The sequence below is a fragment of the Electrona antarctica genome, assembly GCF_951216825.1.
Source record: "Electrona antarctica genome assembly, chromosome: 21".
Lineage (NCBI taxonomy): Eukaryota > Metazoa > Chordata > Actinopteri > Myctophiformes > Myctophidae > Electrona > Electrona antarctica.
The window spans coordinates 4,121,341-4,139,130 of record NC_136802.1 but is presented as its reverse complement, the minus strand read 5'-3'; the positions used below and the strand labels follow the sequence as shown (position 1 = coordinate 4,139,130).

The window sequence follows — 17,790 nt, the reverse complement described above, 5'->3', positions numbered from 1 at the left end:
TCTAAGGAGCACCAATATGTAATCGATTTTTTTACATTCATAAAAACAATAATATAACGTGTGGTTTACAAATAACATAAAATGACTAAGTATAAAAATGCATGCCAGAATTTAAAATGTAGTGTCCAGACTTTCTGTCCCTCATCCATCAATCTCTTCAAAGAGACTGAGGCGGGGCACGGTGGCACAGTAGGTAGTGCTGTCGCCTCACAGCTAGAAGGTCCTGGGTTCGATTCCCGCTCGGGACGCTGTGGGTGCTGGCGGCGTGTTTCCTCCTCCGCGTCATCAGTGCCCATACCCGAGGCGGGGTTGGCAAAAGGGCCTTTCTGTGTGGAGTTTGCATGTTCTCCCCGTGTCCCATAGAGTAGGTACCCTCACAAAAACATGCAGTAATCCTGGTCTCTAAACTACCTCCCCCTGGCCAGCCGGGGCGCCTGATGGAGGGGAAAGGAACTGGTTGGAATAACGTGTTCCTTTCACGTGCTACGTCCAACCAGGGAAACTCTCCCCTGTCAGGTGTAAAGGAGCAACTTGGACACTCAGGCATGAGGAAGGAGCATGAGTTCAAGTCCGTTGCTCTCCCCAGGTTGTCGGAAGGTGTGTAGAGCCCAGGATCACATTAGATAATTGACACAGGGGTGAAAAATGGGTTACAAAATCGTGGGATAAAAATTAAGAGTAAAAGAAAAGAGACTGAGGCATCAAACATCTCCAGATGAGGACCCTCTAGTCTACACTGAGTCACATCACCTGTTTCCTTTTTCTTAGTTTTGTGTTTTTCACCTTCATAGCCTATTTAGATCATATAAGTAGAATTTCTGATATAAAATAATTTCGATGTAAAACATGGTATTTATAGCTATGCCTACTCACTTCTAGTGGAAAAATTACTCTAATGTTATACTTAAGTACAAGTATCAATACTGCTGCTATGTAGAAACACTGTCACAAGTCTGCTATTCTCTCACCCTCCCTCTCTCTCTCTTGCACACACACACAGACAATGTTTTTCTACAATCAATCGTTGTAGCCAGGCGCACCACAGTAATTATTTGTAGTGGCACTGGTGCCATTTCTAGGTTTTTCGAGCCCCCCTGAGTCTGTATGTGCCCTTTGAGAGCAGTTTTGAGTCATATATGATGATCTCCTGTATATTTGTACGTCCCTGTCCCAGGTGGACCCTGTAGTACTTACTTAGTCCTCTTGCACTTCAGGGCACGTAGAGCCAACCGAAGCCACCAGGCCTCTTCCATCTGGGTCTGTTGTGGGCAAGGTGTTGACTGAGCTTGTGCCAAAGTCACGTTACATGCTCTAAGGTCCTGGGCCAGCGGGCCGCGGGGGTGGGGGGAGCCTCTAGGTCGTCTCCAACCGGCTTGCTGGGGATTGAAGTCCAGGATGGTGCGTGTTGGATGTTCCCCCCGTCAGGCGGATGACGTGGCCGTACCGGCGCACGTCTCGCCGCATTGCTGCGAGACGGGATGCTGGGAGCTGTTGGGTTAGCTCTCTTAACCCATTTTGACCTGAGGACGATTCTACAAATCTCTTCTAAATCAATGACAGTTTTCTTCAAAAACTCATGTTTCTATGTTAGTGGTTCTCAACCTTTTGCATGTCAAAGACCCCCAGAATTATCTGAATTTGGCCGCCGACCCCCCCCATCTGAAAATATGTTGTTCCAGGGACCTCCCCAGAAGCAAAGATTTTAGTTAAAATGTTCACTCTGTAATAATATATATTCAACAAACATTTGAGGCCCATTTTCACGATTTTTCAAAAATAGCAGACCTACAAGTTCATAGCGCGGCACTCGGTGCCAGTAGTACAACCACAGTCTGATACTGTTGTACTGACCGGTACAACCACAGTCTGATACTGTTGTACTGACCAGTACAACCACAGTCTGATACTGTTGTACTGACCGGTACAACCACAGTATGATACTGTTGTACTGACCAGTACAACCACAGTCTGATACTGTTGTACTGACCAGTACAACCACAGTCTGATACTGTTGTACTGACCAGTAGTACAATCACAGTCTGATACTGTTGTACTGACCAGTAGTACAACCACAGTCTGATACTGTTGTACTGACCAGTAGTACAACCACAGTCTGATACTGTTGTACTGACCAGTAGTACAACCACAGTCTGATACTGTTGTACTGACCAGTACAGCCACAGTCTGATACTGTTGTACTGACCAGTACAACCACAGTCTGATACTGTTGTACTGACCAGTACAAGCACAGTCTGATACTGTTGTACTGACCGGTACGACCACAGTCTGATACTGTTGTACTGACCAGTACAACCACAGTCTGATACTGTTGTACTGACCAGTAGTACAACCACAGTCTGATACTGTTGTACTGACCAGTAGTACAACCACAGTCTGATACTGTTGTCTTGTCTTGTCTGTCTGTCTGTCTGTCTGTCTGTCTGTCTGTCTGTCTGTCTGTCTGTCTGTCTGTCTGTCTGTCTGTCTGTCTGTCTGTCTGTCTGTCTGTCTGTCTGTCTGTCTGTCTGTCTGTCTGTCTGTAGGTCTGACCTGACAACAGTAACGTTGACTCCCTACCGCCGCCTAGTGGATTAACACAAACGCTACAAGACCTGGACTCCCTGCTGCCCCCTAGTGGATTAACACGACACCTGCAGGACCTGCTGACTCCATAGTGCCTCCTGCTGGTTGGGATGCCTAATAGACAACCACACACTATGTTGTGTACACAAACTACACACTAACCAGCCCTGAACTACAAACCTCCCCCCCAACAAATCTGGACTACAAATCCCACACATCTGAACTACAAACCCCACACACACACATATCTGGACTACAATTCCCACACATCTGCACTGCTGTGTGGCTGAGCTCTAGCACAGAGGTGAAAGGTAACGTAAGTACATTTATTATCATAACATAATAATAATAATAATATTACTACGTTTCTGTCGGGATTCCGGCAAGCCACTCGCGTCCGAAACGGTTGAGAAATGACAGAGTTACCGTGTGGGGGTCCCTCTACTGTACTGTCACTGTACTGTACTGGCACACCCGGAATCACCATATATACAGTTAATATGTGCGTGTGTGTTTGTGTGTGTGTTAGGTTGCGCACAGGTGGTGAAAAACAACCATGCTGTTTTCGTGCTCATACCCAGACACCCAGCCACCCTCCCACCCACACACAGCTCCGTAAGGGAGTGGTTGCACCACTCAAAAAATATTGAACCAATAGTTCACCAATAGCTCACAACGCGTCGCGCTGCAAGCTTGTAGATCGTCTATTTTCAGCAAGTAACCAAGTGTAAAATGACTTCTACTGGATCTCTTGTGCACTAGTCCCTTCCTAACATTTTAGTCTAGTTTTTATTTGTTGACAAAATTGTCAATGTCTAGTCTTAGTTTTAGTCATCATAGCTTAGTTTTCATTTAGTTTCCATTTAGTTTTCATCAGTGAAAAAAGGTAGTCGATGAACATTTTTCGTCTTGGTTTTAGTCGATGAAAACAACACTGGACCAATCAAAACGCGTCTGTCTGTAGCAACCAATGAGTGACGTTCATTCTCGTTCCACAGCGGACGGACAGACTTCCAGCGGCTAGACGACGACAACAACAACAGGAAGGATGTACTGCCTCCAGTGGTTGCTGCCGGTACTGCTGATCCCCAAGCCTCTGAACCCGGCGCTGTGGTTCAACCACTCCATGTTCATGGGATTCTACCTGCTCAGCTTCCTGCTGGAGAGGAAGCCCTGCACTATCTGTGCTCTGGTGAGTTATCCTATTTCGGGCGGGAACCCCTTTTGGTGTTTTAAGCATTCTGTTTTACTTTAGCCGTTGAAAAATAGCAGACCTACAAGCTCATGAGCTTGTAGGTCTGCTATTTTTGAAAAATCGTGAAAATGTGCCTCAAATCTTTGAATATATATTATTACAGAGTGAACATTTTAACACAAATCTTTGCTTCTGGGGACAGTGGGGAGGTCCCTGGAACAACATATTTTCAGATGGGGGGGGCGGAGGCCAATTACATATAATTTCTGGGGTCCTTGACATGAAATATTGAGCACCACTGATACAGAAACATAAGGTTTTTCAGAAAACTGTCAATATTTTGAAGACATTTTTTTAATTTCGCCATCAGGCCTAAATGGGTTAAATATCAATTAAAAGCAAGGGTGTAGAAGTGGGTCTTGAGCTGTGCTTTAAAAATGACTACAGAGGCTGCCTGTGGAAGGTACAGTGGGAGTTTGTTAAACTACAGAGGCTGCCTGTGGAAGGTACAGTGGGAGTTTGATAAACTACAGAGGCTGCCTGTGGAAGGTACAGTGGGAGTTTGTTAAACTACAGAGGCTGCCTGTGGAAGGTACAGTGGGAGTTTGTTAAACTACAGAGGCTGCCTGTGGAAGGTACAGTGGGAGTTTGTTAAACCACAGAGGCTGCCTGTGGAAGGTACAGTGGGAGTTTGTTAAACTACAGAGGCTGCCTGTGGAAGGTACAGTGGGAGTTTGTTAAACTACAGAGGCTGCCTGTGGAAGGTACAGTGGGAGTTTGTTAAACTACAGAGGCTGCCTGTGGAAGGTACAGTGGGAGTTTGTTAAACTACAGAGGCTGCCTGTGGAAGGTACAGTGGGAGTTTGTTAAACTACAGAGGATGCCTGTCGAAGGTACAGTGGGAGTTTGTTAAACTACAGAGGCTGCCTGTGGAAGGTACAGTGGGAGTTTGTTAAACTACAGAGGCTGCCTGTGGAAGGTACAGTGTTGTTAAACTACAGAGGCTGCCTGTGGAAGGTACAGTGGGAGTTTGTTAAACTACAGAGGCTGCCTGTGGAAGGTACAGTGTTGTTAAACTACAGAGGCTGCCTGTGGAAGGTACAGTGGGAGTTTGTTAAACTACAGAGGCTGCCTGTCGAAGGTACAGTGGGAGTTTGTTAAACTACAGAGGCTGCCTGTCGAAGGTACAGTGGGAGGTTGTTAAACTACAGAGGCTGCCTGTCGAAGGTACAGTGGGAGTTTGTTAAACTACAGAGGCTGCCTGTGGAAGGTACAGTGGGAGTTTGTTAAACTACAGAGGCTGCCTGTCGAAGGTACAGTGGGAGTTTGTTAAACTACAGAGGATGCCTGTCGAAGGTACAGTGGGAGTTTGTTAAACTACAGAGGCTGCCTGTCGAAGGTACAGTGGGAGTTTGTTAAACTACAGAGGCTGCCTGTGGAAGGTACAGTGGGAGTTTGTTAAACTACAGAGGCTGCCTGTGGAAGGTACAGTGGGAGTTTGTTAAACTACAGAGGCTGCCTGTGGAAGGTACATTTGGAGTTTGTTAAACTACAGAGGCTGCCTGTGGAAGGTACAGTGGGAGTTTGTTAAACTACAGAGGCTGCCTGTAGAAGGTACAGTGGGAGTTTGTTAAACTACAGAGGCTGCCTGTCGAAGGTACAGTGGGAGTTTGTTAAACTACAGAGGCTGCCTGTCGAAGGTACAGTGGGAGTTTGTTAAACTACAGAGGCTGCCTGTCGAAGGTACAGTGGGACTTTGTTCCACGCTGTCGGCCCGTAGAAGCAGAAAGCTGCTTCACCGTGTTTTTTAGTTACCATTTGTTTTAGGCAAAGCGAGCAGGCCAGCAGGGGGTGCATACTTAGTTTAGACTAGTCATTGGTTAGACATGGGTTAAGGTTAGGTTTAGGTGTGCTGCCCCGTGGGAGGTTAGGGTTAGGGTGAGGGTTTGAGATAGGTTGTAGTTGTAGGACTAATGACTGGTCTAACCAATGACTAGTCTAAACCAACTACTGTCTGAACTAAGTACTGCACCCGGCCAGCAGTGGAAGACCTTAGGGGGGGGGGGGGGTTGGGACATATTTAGGCAGGCAGTCATGTAGGTAGGAAGGTGCGATCGATCCTAAAAACAACCGGAAGCCAATGCAGTGAAGCCAAAACTGGAGTAATATGTTCTCTCATCTTAGTTCTAGTTAAAACTCTGGCTGCTGCATTTTGGACAAGTTGTAATCTGTCAGTTGTTTTCTTAGGCAGTCCAGAAAAACAGTGCATTGCAGTAATCGAGCCGAGAAAAAACTGAGGCGTGGATTAGCGTTTTTGCATCGTCCAGTGGCAAATAGGCTCTGATTCGTGCAATATTTCTAAGGTGATAAAATCTTGGTAACATGATTAATGTGTGAATTAAAATTCAATTCAGAATCAATAATGACCTCCAAGTTCTTTACTGTACGGTTACTTTCTACAGTCAGGTTGCCAAGTCTGCTTATTATTGATTCTTTCTGCTCACTAGAACCGATTAATAATAATACAGGGTTGAATCAACCCTGTATTATATGTGCTCTGGTACGTTGACTCAACCCTGTATTATAATGTGCTCTGGTATGTTGACTCAACCCTGTATTATAATGTGCTCTGGTATGTTGACTCAACCCTGTATTATAATGTGCTCTGGTATGTTGACTCAACCCTGTATTATATGTGCTCTGGTATGTTGACTCAACCCTGTATTATAATGTGCTCTGGTACGTTGACTCAACCCTGTATTATATGTGCTCTGGTATGTTGACTCAACCCTGTATTATAATGTGCTCTGGTATGTTGACTCAACCCTGTATTATATGTGCTCTGGTATGTTGACTCAACCCTGTATTATAATGTGCTCTGGTACGTTGACTCAACCCTGTATTATATGTGCTCTGGTATGTTGACTCAACCCTGTATTATAATGTGCTCTGGTACGTTGACTCAACCCTGTATTATAATGTGCTCTGGTACGTTGACTCAACCCTGTATTATAATGTGCTCTGGTATGTTGACTCAACCCTGTATTATAATGTGCTCTGGTACGTTGACTCAACCCTGTATTATATGTGCTCTGGTACGTTGACTCAACCCTGTATTATATGTGCTCTGGTACGTTGACTCAACCCTGTATTATAATGTGCTCTGGTACGTTGACTCAACCCTGTATTATATGTGCTCTGGTACGTTGACTCAACCCTGTATTATATGTGCTCTGGTACGTTGACTCAACCCTGTATTATATGTGCTCTGGTACGTTGACTCAACCCTGTATTATAATGTGCTCTGGTACGTTGTCGGGTGGCACAGTCGGTAGTGCTGTCGCCTCACAGCTAGAAGAAGGTCCTGGGTTCGATTCCCGCTGTTGGGCTGTTCTAAATCATGGCAGTTTTCTGAAATACCCATGTTTCTATATCAGTGGTGCTCAATATTTAATGTCAAGGATCCCAAAGAATATATGTAAATGGCCACCGACCCCCATCGGAAAATATGTTGTTCCAGGAACCCCCCCCCCCAAGCAAAGATTTGAGTTAAAAACGTTCGCTCTGAAAGAATATATATTCAAAGATTTGAGGCACATTTTCACGATTTATTTAAAAACTAGCAGATCTACAAGCTCGCAGCCACGAGCTTGTAGATCTGCTATTTTTCAACAGCTAAAAGTATAACAACATGCTTGTTGTTCTGTTTTCTAGGTGTTCCTGGCGGCTCTCTTCCTGCTGTGCTACAGCTGTTGGGGAAACTGTTTCCTGTACCACTGTCCCGACGCCAGTCTGCCCGCCGTCTCACCCCACCCAGCTGTCGTTGGCACCTAGAAACAGACAGACAGGTACCTGTCTCACCCCATAATCCAGAGAAAGTTCTTCATTAACCCATTTTGACCTGAGATCAGATTCTAAAAAATGTCTTCTACATCCTGACAGTTTTCTGGAAAAGCTATGTTTCTGTGTCAGTCGTTCTTCGATTTTTCAAAAATAGCAGACCTACAAGCTCGTAGCGCGCCATACGAGTTTGTAGGTCTGCTATTTTTCAATAGCTAAAGCATAACATAATGCTAACACCAAAAGGGGTTCCCGCCCAAAATGGGTTAAGGAGTACACTCAAGTAAAAGCGCTCTGTGCTTTGGACTATCTTGCTATTTTCCAATTTTTTTTTTTTTTCACGTGATCCAAACGTGTGACGTATCCTAGAGTGTCCGCTCCTAACTTGTGTAACTCGTGTTCGGGAGGGACAGAGGTCTTCATCAATGAACTCGTGTTCGGGAGGGACAGAGGTCTTCATCAATGAACTCGTGTTCGGGAGGGACAGAGGTCTTCATCAATGAACTCGTGTTCGGGAGGGACAGAGGTCTTCATAAATGAACTCGTGTTCGGGAGGGACAGAGGTCTTCATCAATGAACTCGTGTTCGGGGGGGACAGAGGTCTTCATCAATGAACTCGTGTTCGGGGGGGACAGAGGTCTTCATCAATGAACTCGTGTTCGGGAGGGACAGAGGTCTTCATCAATGAACTCGTGTTCGGGGGGGACAGAGGTCTTCATCAATGAACTCGTGTTCGGGAGGGACAGAGGTCTTCATCAATGAACTCGTGTAACTCGTGTCAATGTGATAATTATTCTAAGACGTCCTCACAATGCGGTTTAACAGCGAGAGAACAACGCCGAGCGACACGTGAATTTCATTTTGCCCAAAGATACATTGTTTTCATCTTTTCGGGCGACGTTCCTCCGCCCGACTTTTCAACCATCGCCTGCTATCGCCGGTAGTCGCCGGGTCCCGTAGACCAGGGGTTCTCAACGTTTTTGGCCGGGGACCCCCGGAAATGCTTTGGCAATGTCTCGGGACCCCCGCCCCGCCCCCTCCCGACCCCCAATATAAATTGACTGCTACAATAACCTTAACCCATTTTGGGCGGGAACCCCTTTTGGTGTTTTAAGCATTATGTTATAATTTAGCTATTGAAAAATAGCAGATCTACAAGCTCGTAGCGCGCCACCGAGTGGCGCACTACGAGCTTGTAGGTCTGCTATTTTTGAAAAATCGTGGAAAATAATTTGGGGACCCCCCAAAATATTTTTTGGGAACCCCTGCCGTAGACAAATAATGCACTTCCAGGAAATGTGTCAGGCTGTCTCGCCCGCTGTTAAAACACACTGAGACCCCTTTGGAACCGCTTCAGTTCTTTTTGGTTTTTAGTCCATGAGCCAGAGCTCCAAAATTGGTGGGCAAACTATACCCTATAATAAATTGTTTATAGGATCAATACAAGTAAATGAATACATGATAACCCTTCCACAGTAGTAGCTTTTTCATATTTTCGATTATTTTGCATATTTTCCTACATAATGCCTCATTTGCATATTTAAAAATGTAAAATGTGCAATACAATAAATCATTGTCTTCGTGTAAGTACTCAATTGGGGAAGTTTAATGGTGATAACAATCTAATATAGGTATGGTTTTGCTCCACTCAATTCATAATTAACGTTTCAATTTTGGAGCTCTGGCTCATGGACTAAAAACCAAAAAGAACTGAACCGGTTCCCATTGGGAACCAACCGGTGGAAAAGGGCTCAGAGTGTTGGGGGCACGGTGGCACAGTGGGTAGTGCTGTCGCCTCACAGCTAGAAGGTCCTGGGTTTCTATTCCCGCTGGGGACGCTGTGGGTGCTGGCGGCGTGTTTCCTCCTCCGTGTCATCAGTGCCCCATACCCGAGGTGGGGTTGGCGAAAGGGCCTTTCTGTGTGGAGTTTGCATGTTCTCCCCGTGTCCCCCTCACAAAAACATGCAGTATTCCTGGTCTCTAAACTGCCTCCCCCTGGCCAGCCGGGGCGCCTGATGGAGGGGAAAGGAACTGGTTGGAATAACGTGTTCCTTCCACGCGCTACGTCCAACCAGGGAAACTCCCCCCTGTCAGGTGTAAAGGAGCAACTTGGACACTCAGGCAGGAAGGAAGCATGAGTTCAAGTCCGTTGCTCTCCCCATGTCCCCCATATATGGGGACTAGGTTGGCGGAGGGTGTGTAGAGCCCAGGATCACATTAGATCATTGACACAGGGGTGAAAAATGGGTTTCAAAATTGTGGGATAATAAAACATAAAAAATAAATAAAAAAAACACACAGTGCAATATGATCACAACGTACATAAACAACAAACAATACAACTTGACATGAGGTGAAATGTAGTGATTATGTTCACTAAATGTCCTGATGTGTTCACAGGTCTGGCTGGGAGGAGGAGGAGGAGGAGGAGGAGGAGGAGGAGGGGAGAGACCGGATGGGGAGAGAGAGAGAGAGAGACATGGACTGTGTGTGAGGAGAGGGGGAGAGAGAGAGAGAGAGAGCGCCACCATGCTGTGAGAGGGGGGAGTGACCGTGGATGAGGAGGAGGAGACACTGCCAGCGCTGTAAGGACAACTGTAGAAGACATCCTGCTACCATGGTGATCACACAGAACTGTGGGGTCCAGGGACCCCCACTGTGGGGTCCGGGGACCCCCACGGGTCCTTGAGGGGGTCCAGGGACCCCCACTGGTCCTTGAGGGGTCCTTGAGGGGGTCCAGGGATTGAGGGGGTCCGGGGACCCCCACGGTGGGGTCCGGGGACCCCCACGGGTCCTTGAGGCCACTGGTCCTTGAGGGGTCCTTGAGGGGGTCCAGGGATTGAGGGGGTCCGGGGACCCCCACGGTGGGGTCCGGGGACCCCCACTGGTCCTTGAGGGGGTCCGGGGACCCCCACTGGTCCTTGAGGGGGTCCAAGGATTGAGGGGGTCCGGGGACCCCCACTGGTCCTTGAGGGGGTCCAGGGATTGAGGGGGTCCGGGGAACCCCACGGGTCCCTGAGGGGAGGGAGTTCCAGGGGGTCCCCAGCTAAATGATAACAAGCAACCAAATGGACCCTTATGAGTCTGTAACTCAAGAGAGTACAAATAGAACCAGACGGACCCACATTTGGTTCCATTCGTTCACCCTCTGAGATAAATTAACATTGATTTTACGATATCAAATAAAATGTGGTTCCAAAAGAAGGAAATGCCATTAAATGGGGGTCCGTATAGCCTACTGCGTATCATTAAATGGGGGTCCGTATAGCCTACTGCGTATCATTAAATGGGGGTCCGTATAGCCTACTGCGTATCATTAAATGGGGGTCCGTATAGCCTACTGCGTATCATTAAATGGGGGTCCGTATAGCCTACTGCGTATCATTAAATGGGGGTCCGTATAGCCTACTGCGTATCATTAAATGGGGGTCCGTATAGCCTACTGCGTATCAAACTGGGGGGTCCTTGAAATTAAAATGGTTGAAGAGAATCAGTGCTAGAGCCCTAGAAATCTTCTCCTATGGGGGTCCCTGGCATATCTCTTCAAATGGGGGGTCCGTGGGATAACAAGTATATCCATTTGGGGGTCCTTGATATGAAAAGGTTTGGGAAGACCTCCTGGAACCATGATGATGATCACACTGACCGGTTGATGGACAGGGGGGGGGGGGGGGGGGGGGCTGGCGGGTTAGAGGATTCCTTAGGGCCTATTCCTTCATAGTCCACTCATAGTCCGCTCGACTTCAGTGATGTCATGTTGTAGTTTTCGGTGGTCAAACCTCTTCACTGAAAACTACAACATGACATCACTGAAGTGGAGCGGATCGTGCTGTTGAAAGGCACGCTGCCGCTCCAGTGACTCGCTGGCCAATCACAGCAAAATAACAAATATCCTACATTCTCTAATTGCGTAGACTTCTTGTTTTCATTTTACGCTCTCAAGAGTTAAAGATCTAATAAATAAGGGTCCATTTGGTTACCAACCCTCCATCATTATAGCTGCACGGGGACCACCTGGAACCCCCTCAAGGACCACTGGTGGTCCCCGGACCACTGGTTGAAAACCACTGGTCTATACCACAACACACACGCACGATACACACACACACACACACACACACACACACACACACACACACACACTCACACACACACACACACACACACACACACGTGTCTCGTGTTGCCGTGGGCGATGCCTCGTCCCAACAGCATCCCCCCTCTCTCCTCCCCGTTGTCGTGGAAATCATCAACCGTGCAAACTGATTGGTGGTGTGTGTGTGTGTTTTTTTCCTGTGCATGAGGGAGGCGGGTTTTCATTGTTTTTTTTCTTTTTTTCCCTGTTTATTTTTGTGTTGATTTTTATTCACATGCTGAAAGTTTCCAAAGGGGTTAGAGGTGTGTGCGTGCGTGTGTGCGTGCGTGTGTGTGTGCATGTGCGCGTGCGTGTGCATGTGCGCGTGTGTGTGTGTGTGTGTGTGTGTGTGTGTGTGTGTGTGTGACTGTGTAGTTCTTGGTTAATATGGGTTTGGAACATAAAGAAAGTATTATCGGACAAAGTACTCCCAACTCCAGTACTTTGAGTCATAGAGTGTAAAGGTATCCACACACCGGGCGCGAATCGGATGTGAATTCGGATTTTTAGCGGTTTTCCGAAAAACGCGGCCGGTGTGCAACCACCTTTTAAGCTGATGTTCCTTTCCTGGTTCATAAGATTACCACATCCTGGTGGTCAAAATGCTGTACTTCACTTCAACCAGTAAGACCTGAGACCAGATTCTACAAAATGTCTTCTAAATGCTAACGGTATGAAAAAAAAACCTGCGGTATGTTTCAAATGTCAGAGGTTCATCTCCCAAAACAATATACTGCATGTAATTGGCCGCGGACCCTCATCTCAAAATGTGTTTTTTTTAAGGACCCCCACCCCCAAAAGCAAAGATTTGAGTTAAAAACGTTCACTGTGAAAGAATATATGTTCAAAGATTTGCGCCACGTTTTCCAGATAAAAAAACAAGCTACAAGCTCGTAGCGCGGAACTCGGTGCCGCGCTACGAGCTTGTAGATCTGCCATTTTTCAACAGCTAAAGTTTAAAATAGTGGTTAAAAGCTTTGAGGTGACACGGAAGCGTCCTCGGACCTACATTTGGCCCGCGGACCTACATTTGGCCCGCGGACCTACGTAATTTTTAATTAATAAAAAAAGTACACATTTTTATCAACATTGCCCTGTTGTCTCCTAATGGTACCAACATCAATAAATACAGCATGACATTGTGGAATAAAACTTTATCCAACAATGACAAAGATATCCCTTCGTTTTGGGTCTGAGAGGCTAAATCTCATCAAAATGGTGGTCCGTGCCGTGGCTCAAAATATTAAATAAATACATAAATAATGGGCCTTGATATGAAAAGGGTTGAAAAACAAAAAGCAGTGCTTTGAATCACTGGAGTTTACTCTGTTTTTAGTATTGAAACGTATGAATTGTCACACATCACATCATGGCGGAGAATCTGATGTAAATAATGAAGCAATCCCCGAAGGTCAGAGGTCAAAATCAACTGCCCTGCTGTGCTCTGTGTGTATGTGTGTGTGTGTGTGTGTGTGTGTGTGTGTGTGTGTGTGTGTGTGTGCGTGTGTGTGTGTGTGCGCGTGTGTGCGTGCCTGTGTGCGCATGCGTGCGTGAGTTGATCTTGGGTCTAGTATTGCTAAATCATGACTGCTTTTTGGTTTTAATTTAAATAAAGTGTTTTCCTCTAAATGTGTTGAAATGTGTCCGTTGGAATGTCTTTTTTTGTGTGTAGAAAATCAGTAAAAAGTCTCTTCTGTTCTGGATGTAAATATGAGCTGTATCCAGTGTTGTTTTCGTAGACTAAAACCAAGACGAAAAATGTTCGACCTTTTTTCACTCACAAAAACTAAATGAAAACTGAGCTATGATGACTAAAACTAAGACTAAATATACTGACAATTTCGTCAACAAATAAAAACTAGACTAAATGTTAGGAAGGGACTATAGTGGACAAGATATCCAGTATAAGACATTTTACAATTAGTTGCATGCTGAAAATAGCCAATCTACAAGCTCACACTGCGATGCGTTGTGAGCTTGTAGATCGGCTATTTTCAGCAAGTGAAAAAACTCAATATGACGGCATCAAGGCCTGACAAAATACATTTTGTTTGACTAAATCAACTGTAGATTTAGTTTTGACTAAAATCGTATGATATTTAACACTAAAACATTCCAGGTGACTAAGATGTGACTAAAACTAAAATAGAAATTTGCTGCCATAAATAACAGCGGCTGTATGGATGGCCTGTATCTGCTCTGCTGCCAGTGAGGCTATTATTTATTCATCTTTCATTTGGTGGGTGAAGTTTGATTTGTTCAGCACACCTTTATCATACTTATATTCAAACTATTTGTATAGCACCTTTCATGACATGAAACGCAAGTGCTTTACAGAGCAATGGAGGGGAAAAAAAGAAAAGCAAAGATGTAAAACATAAAAAATAATGCCAGTAATTCATGCAATACAGTGAGGACATGAATAACAAGGGATTTAAAAGATCAATTAAAAGCAATGTGAGAGTTTACACATGGAACCACTGGTTCCATTTGTACACTCAGAGTTAAGAGGGTCTTGGTGCATTCATATAGTGCCTTTATCCAAGGCGCTTTACATAGATGGTGCATTACATTCACACACACATTCACACACCGATGACAGAGGAAACCATGCAAGGCACCAACCAGCACAACAGGGGCAATTAGGTGTTCAGTGTCTTGCTCAAGGACACTTCGACACTGACTCTGGGGGAGCCCACAGGGATCGAACTGGCAACCTTGCGGTTACCATCCAGCCACTCTACCGCTCAAACATTATTTTGACGACGACTAGTAGTAGTTGGTCTCCAAACATGCCATCACAGCAAAATAACAAATATCCTACATTCTCTAATTGCGTAGACTTCTTGTTTTCATTTTACGCTCTCAAGAGTTAAAGATCTAATAAATAAGGGTCCATTTGGTTACCAACCCTCCATCATTATAGCTGCACGGGGACCACCTGGAACCCCCTCAAGGACCACTGGTGGTCCCCGGACCACTGGTTGAAAACCACTGGTCTATACCACAACACACACGCACGATACACACACACACACACACACACACACACACACACACACACACACACACACTCACACACACACACACACACGTGTCTCGTGTTGCCGTGGGCGATGCCTCGTCCCAACAGCATCCCCCCTCTCTCCTCCCCGTTGTCGTGGAAATCATCAACCGTGCAAACTGATTGGTGGTGTGTGTGTGTGTTTTTTTCCTGTGCATGAGGGAGGCGGGTTTTCATTGTTTTTTTTCTTTTTTTCCCTGTTTATTTTTGTTGATTTTTGTGTTGATTTTTATTCACATGCTGAAAGTTTCCAAAGGGGTTAGAGGTGTGTGCGTGCGTGTGTGCGTGCGTGTGTGTGTGCATGTGCGCGTGCGTGTGCATGTGCGCGCGTGTGTGTGTGTGTGTGTGTGTGTGTGTGTGTGACTGTGTAGTTCTTGGTTAATATGGGTTTGGAACATAAAGAAAGTATTATCGGACAAAGTACTCCCAACTCCAGTACTTTGAGTCATAGAGTGTAAAGGTATCCACACACCGGGCGCGAATCGGATGTGAATTCGGATTTTTAGCGGTTTTCCGAAAAACGCGGCCGGTGTGCAACCACCTTTTAAGCTGATGTTCCTTTCCTGGTTCATAAGATTACCACATCCTGGTGGTCAAAATGCTGTACTTCACTTCAACCAGTAAGACCTGAGACCAGATTCTACAAAATGTCTTCTAAATGCTAACGGTATGAAAAAAAAACCTGCGGTATGTTTCAAATGTCAGAGGTTCATCTCCCAAAACAATATACTGCATGTAATTGGCCGCGGACCCTCATCTCAAAATGTGTTTTTTTTAAGGACCCCCACCCCCAAAAGCAAAGATTTGAGTTAAAAACGTTCACTGTGAAAGAATATATGTTCAAAGATTTGCGCCACGTTTTCCAGATAAAAAAACAAGCTACAAGCTCGTAGCGCGGAACTCGGTGCCGCGCTACGAGCTTGTAGATCTGCCATTTTTCAACAGCTAAAGTTTAAAATAGTGGTTAAAAGCTTTGAGGTGACACGGAAGCGTCCTCGGACCTACATTTGGCCCGCGGACCTACATTTGGCCCGCGGACCTACGTAATTTTTAATTAATAAAAAAAGTACACATTTTTATCAACATTGCCCTGTTGTCTCCTAATGGTACCAACATCAATAAATACAGCATGACATTGTGGAATAAAACTTTATCCAACAATGACAAAGATATCCCTTCGTTTTGGGTCTGAGAGGCTAAATCTCATCAAAATGGTGGTCCGTGCCGTGGCTCAAAATATTAAATAAATACATAAATAATGGGCCTTGATATGAAAAGGGTTGAAAAACAAAAAGCAGTGCTTTGAATCACTGGAGTTTACTCTGTTTTTAGTATTGAAACGTATGAATTGTCACACATCACATCATGGCGGAGAATCTGATGTAAATAATGAAGCAATCCCCGAAGGTCAGAGGTCAAAATCAACTGCCCTGCTGTGCTCTGTGTGTATGTGTGTGTGTGTGTGTGTGTGTGTGTGTGTGTGTGTGTGCGTGTGTGTGTGTGTGCGCGTGTGTGCGTGCCTGTGTGCGCATGCGTGCGTGAGTTGATCTTGGGTCTAGTATTGCTAAATCATGACTGCTTTTTGGTTTTAATTTAAATAAAGTGTTTTCCTCTAAATGTGTTGAAATGTGTCCGTTGGAATGTCTTTTTTTGTGTGTAGAAAATCAGTAAAAAGTCTCTTCTGTTCTGGATGTAAATATGAGCTGTATCCAGTGTTGTTTTCGTAGACTAAAACCAAGACGAAAAATGTTCGACCTTTTTTCACTCACAAAAACTAAATGAAAACTGAGCTATGATGACTAAAACTAAGACTAAATATACTGACAATTTCGTCAACAAATAAAAACTAGACTAAATGTTAGGAAGGGACTATAGTGGACAAGATATCCAGTATAAGACATTTTACAATTAGTTGCATGCTGAAAATAGCCAATCTACAAGCTCACACTGCGATGCGTTGTGAGCTTGTAGATCGGCTATTTTCAGCAAGTGAAAAAACTCAATATGACGGCATCAAGGCCTGACAAAATACATTTTGTTTGACTAAATCAACTGTAGATTTAGTTTTGACTAAAATCGTATGATATTTAACACTAAAACATTCCAGGTGACTAAGATGTGACTAAAACTAAAATAGAAATTTGCTGCCATAAATAACAGCGGCTGTATGGATGGCCTGTATCTGCTCTGCTGCCAGTGAGGCTATTATTTATTCATCTTTCATTTGGTGGGTGAAGTTTGATTTGTTCAGCACACCTTTATCATACTTATATTCAAACTATTTGTATAGCACCTTTCATGACATGAAACGCAAGTGCTTTACAGAGCAATGGAGGGGAAAAAAAGAAAAGCAAAGATGTAAAACATAAAAAATAATGCCAGTAATTCATGCAATACAGTGAGGACATGAATAACAAGGGATTTAAAAGATCAATTAAAAGCAATGTGAGAGTTTACACATGGAACCACTGGTTCCATTTGTACACTCAGAGTTAAGAGGGTCTTGGTGCATTCATATAGTGCCTTTATCCAAGGCGCTTTACATAGATGGTGCATTACATTCACACACACATTCACACACCGATGACAGAGGAAACCATGCAAGGCACCAACCAGCACAACAGGGGCAATTAGGTGTTCAGTGTCTTGCTCAAGGACACTTCGACACTGACTCTGGGGGAGCCCACAGGGATCGAACTGGCAACCTTGCGGTTACCATCCAGCCACTCTACCGCTCAAACATTATTTTGACGACGACTAGTAGTAGTTGGTCTCCAAACATGCCATAGTGTCATAGTAAATAAGCTATAGGTTTAGACATTATTCTGAAGAAAGCCTAGTCCTAGAGTCTTGACATTCAGTAAGAGGGTGTTATGATCAAAATAAGGACATATTAAATTAATGGTAGGCCTATGTAAAAAAAAAAAAAAGAAAAAAAAATCAAAAATGTGCCACGGACAAGACTTTGCGTGT

The 17,790-nt window shown here is 44.9% G+C and overlaps 1 protein-coding gene and 1 long non-coding RNA gene across 4 annotated transcripts in view; one reads left to right on the top strand and one right to left on the bottom strand.

Moving 5' to 3' along the window:
- The window catches only part of blcap (bladder cancer associated protein), an 11,996-nt gene extending 1,649 nt beyond the window's left edge, over positions 1–10,347 (top strand). Inside the window, exons 2-5 of one of the 3 annotated variants that reach the window (XM_079490962.1) lie at positions 2,544–2,894; positions 3,582–3,775; positions 7,493–7,626; positions 10,019–10,347. In XM_079490962.1, the coding sequence (XP_079347088.1) occupies positions 3,632–3,775; positions 7,493–7,612 (264 nt within the window). In that variant the 5' untranslated portion in view covers positions 2,544–2,894; positions 3,582–3,631 and the 3' untranslated portion in view covers positions 7,613–7,626; positions 10,019–10,347. Of the gene's footprint in view, positions 1–2,543; positions 2,904–3,581; positions 3,776–7,492; positions 7,627–10,018 lie in introns of all 3 variants that reach the window. The other 2 variants (XM_079490961.1, XM_079490960.1) reach the window with 2 other exon arrangements.
- Positions 10,348–12,171: 1,824 nt separating this feature from the next.
- LOC306914413 lies at positions 12,172–16,498 on the bottom strand. The gene is made up of 2 exons (XR_013788679.1): positions 15,819–16,498; positions 12,172–12,796 (listed from the first exon to the last, which is right to left on the bottom strand). It is a non-coding gene; the product is annotated as an uncharacterized lncRNA (long non-coding RNA).
- Between the last annotated feature and the right edge of the window lie 1,292 nt (positions 16,499–17,790).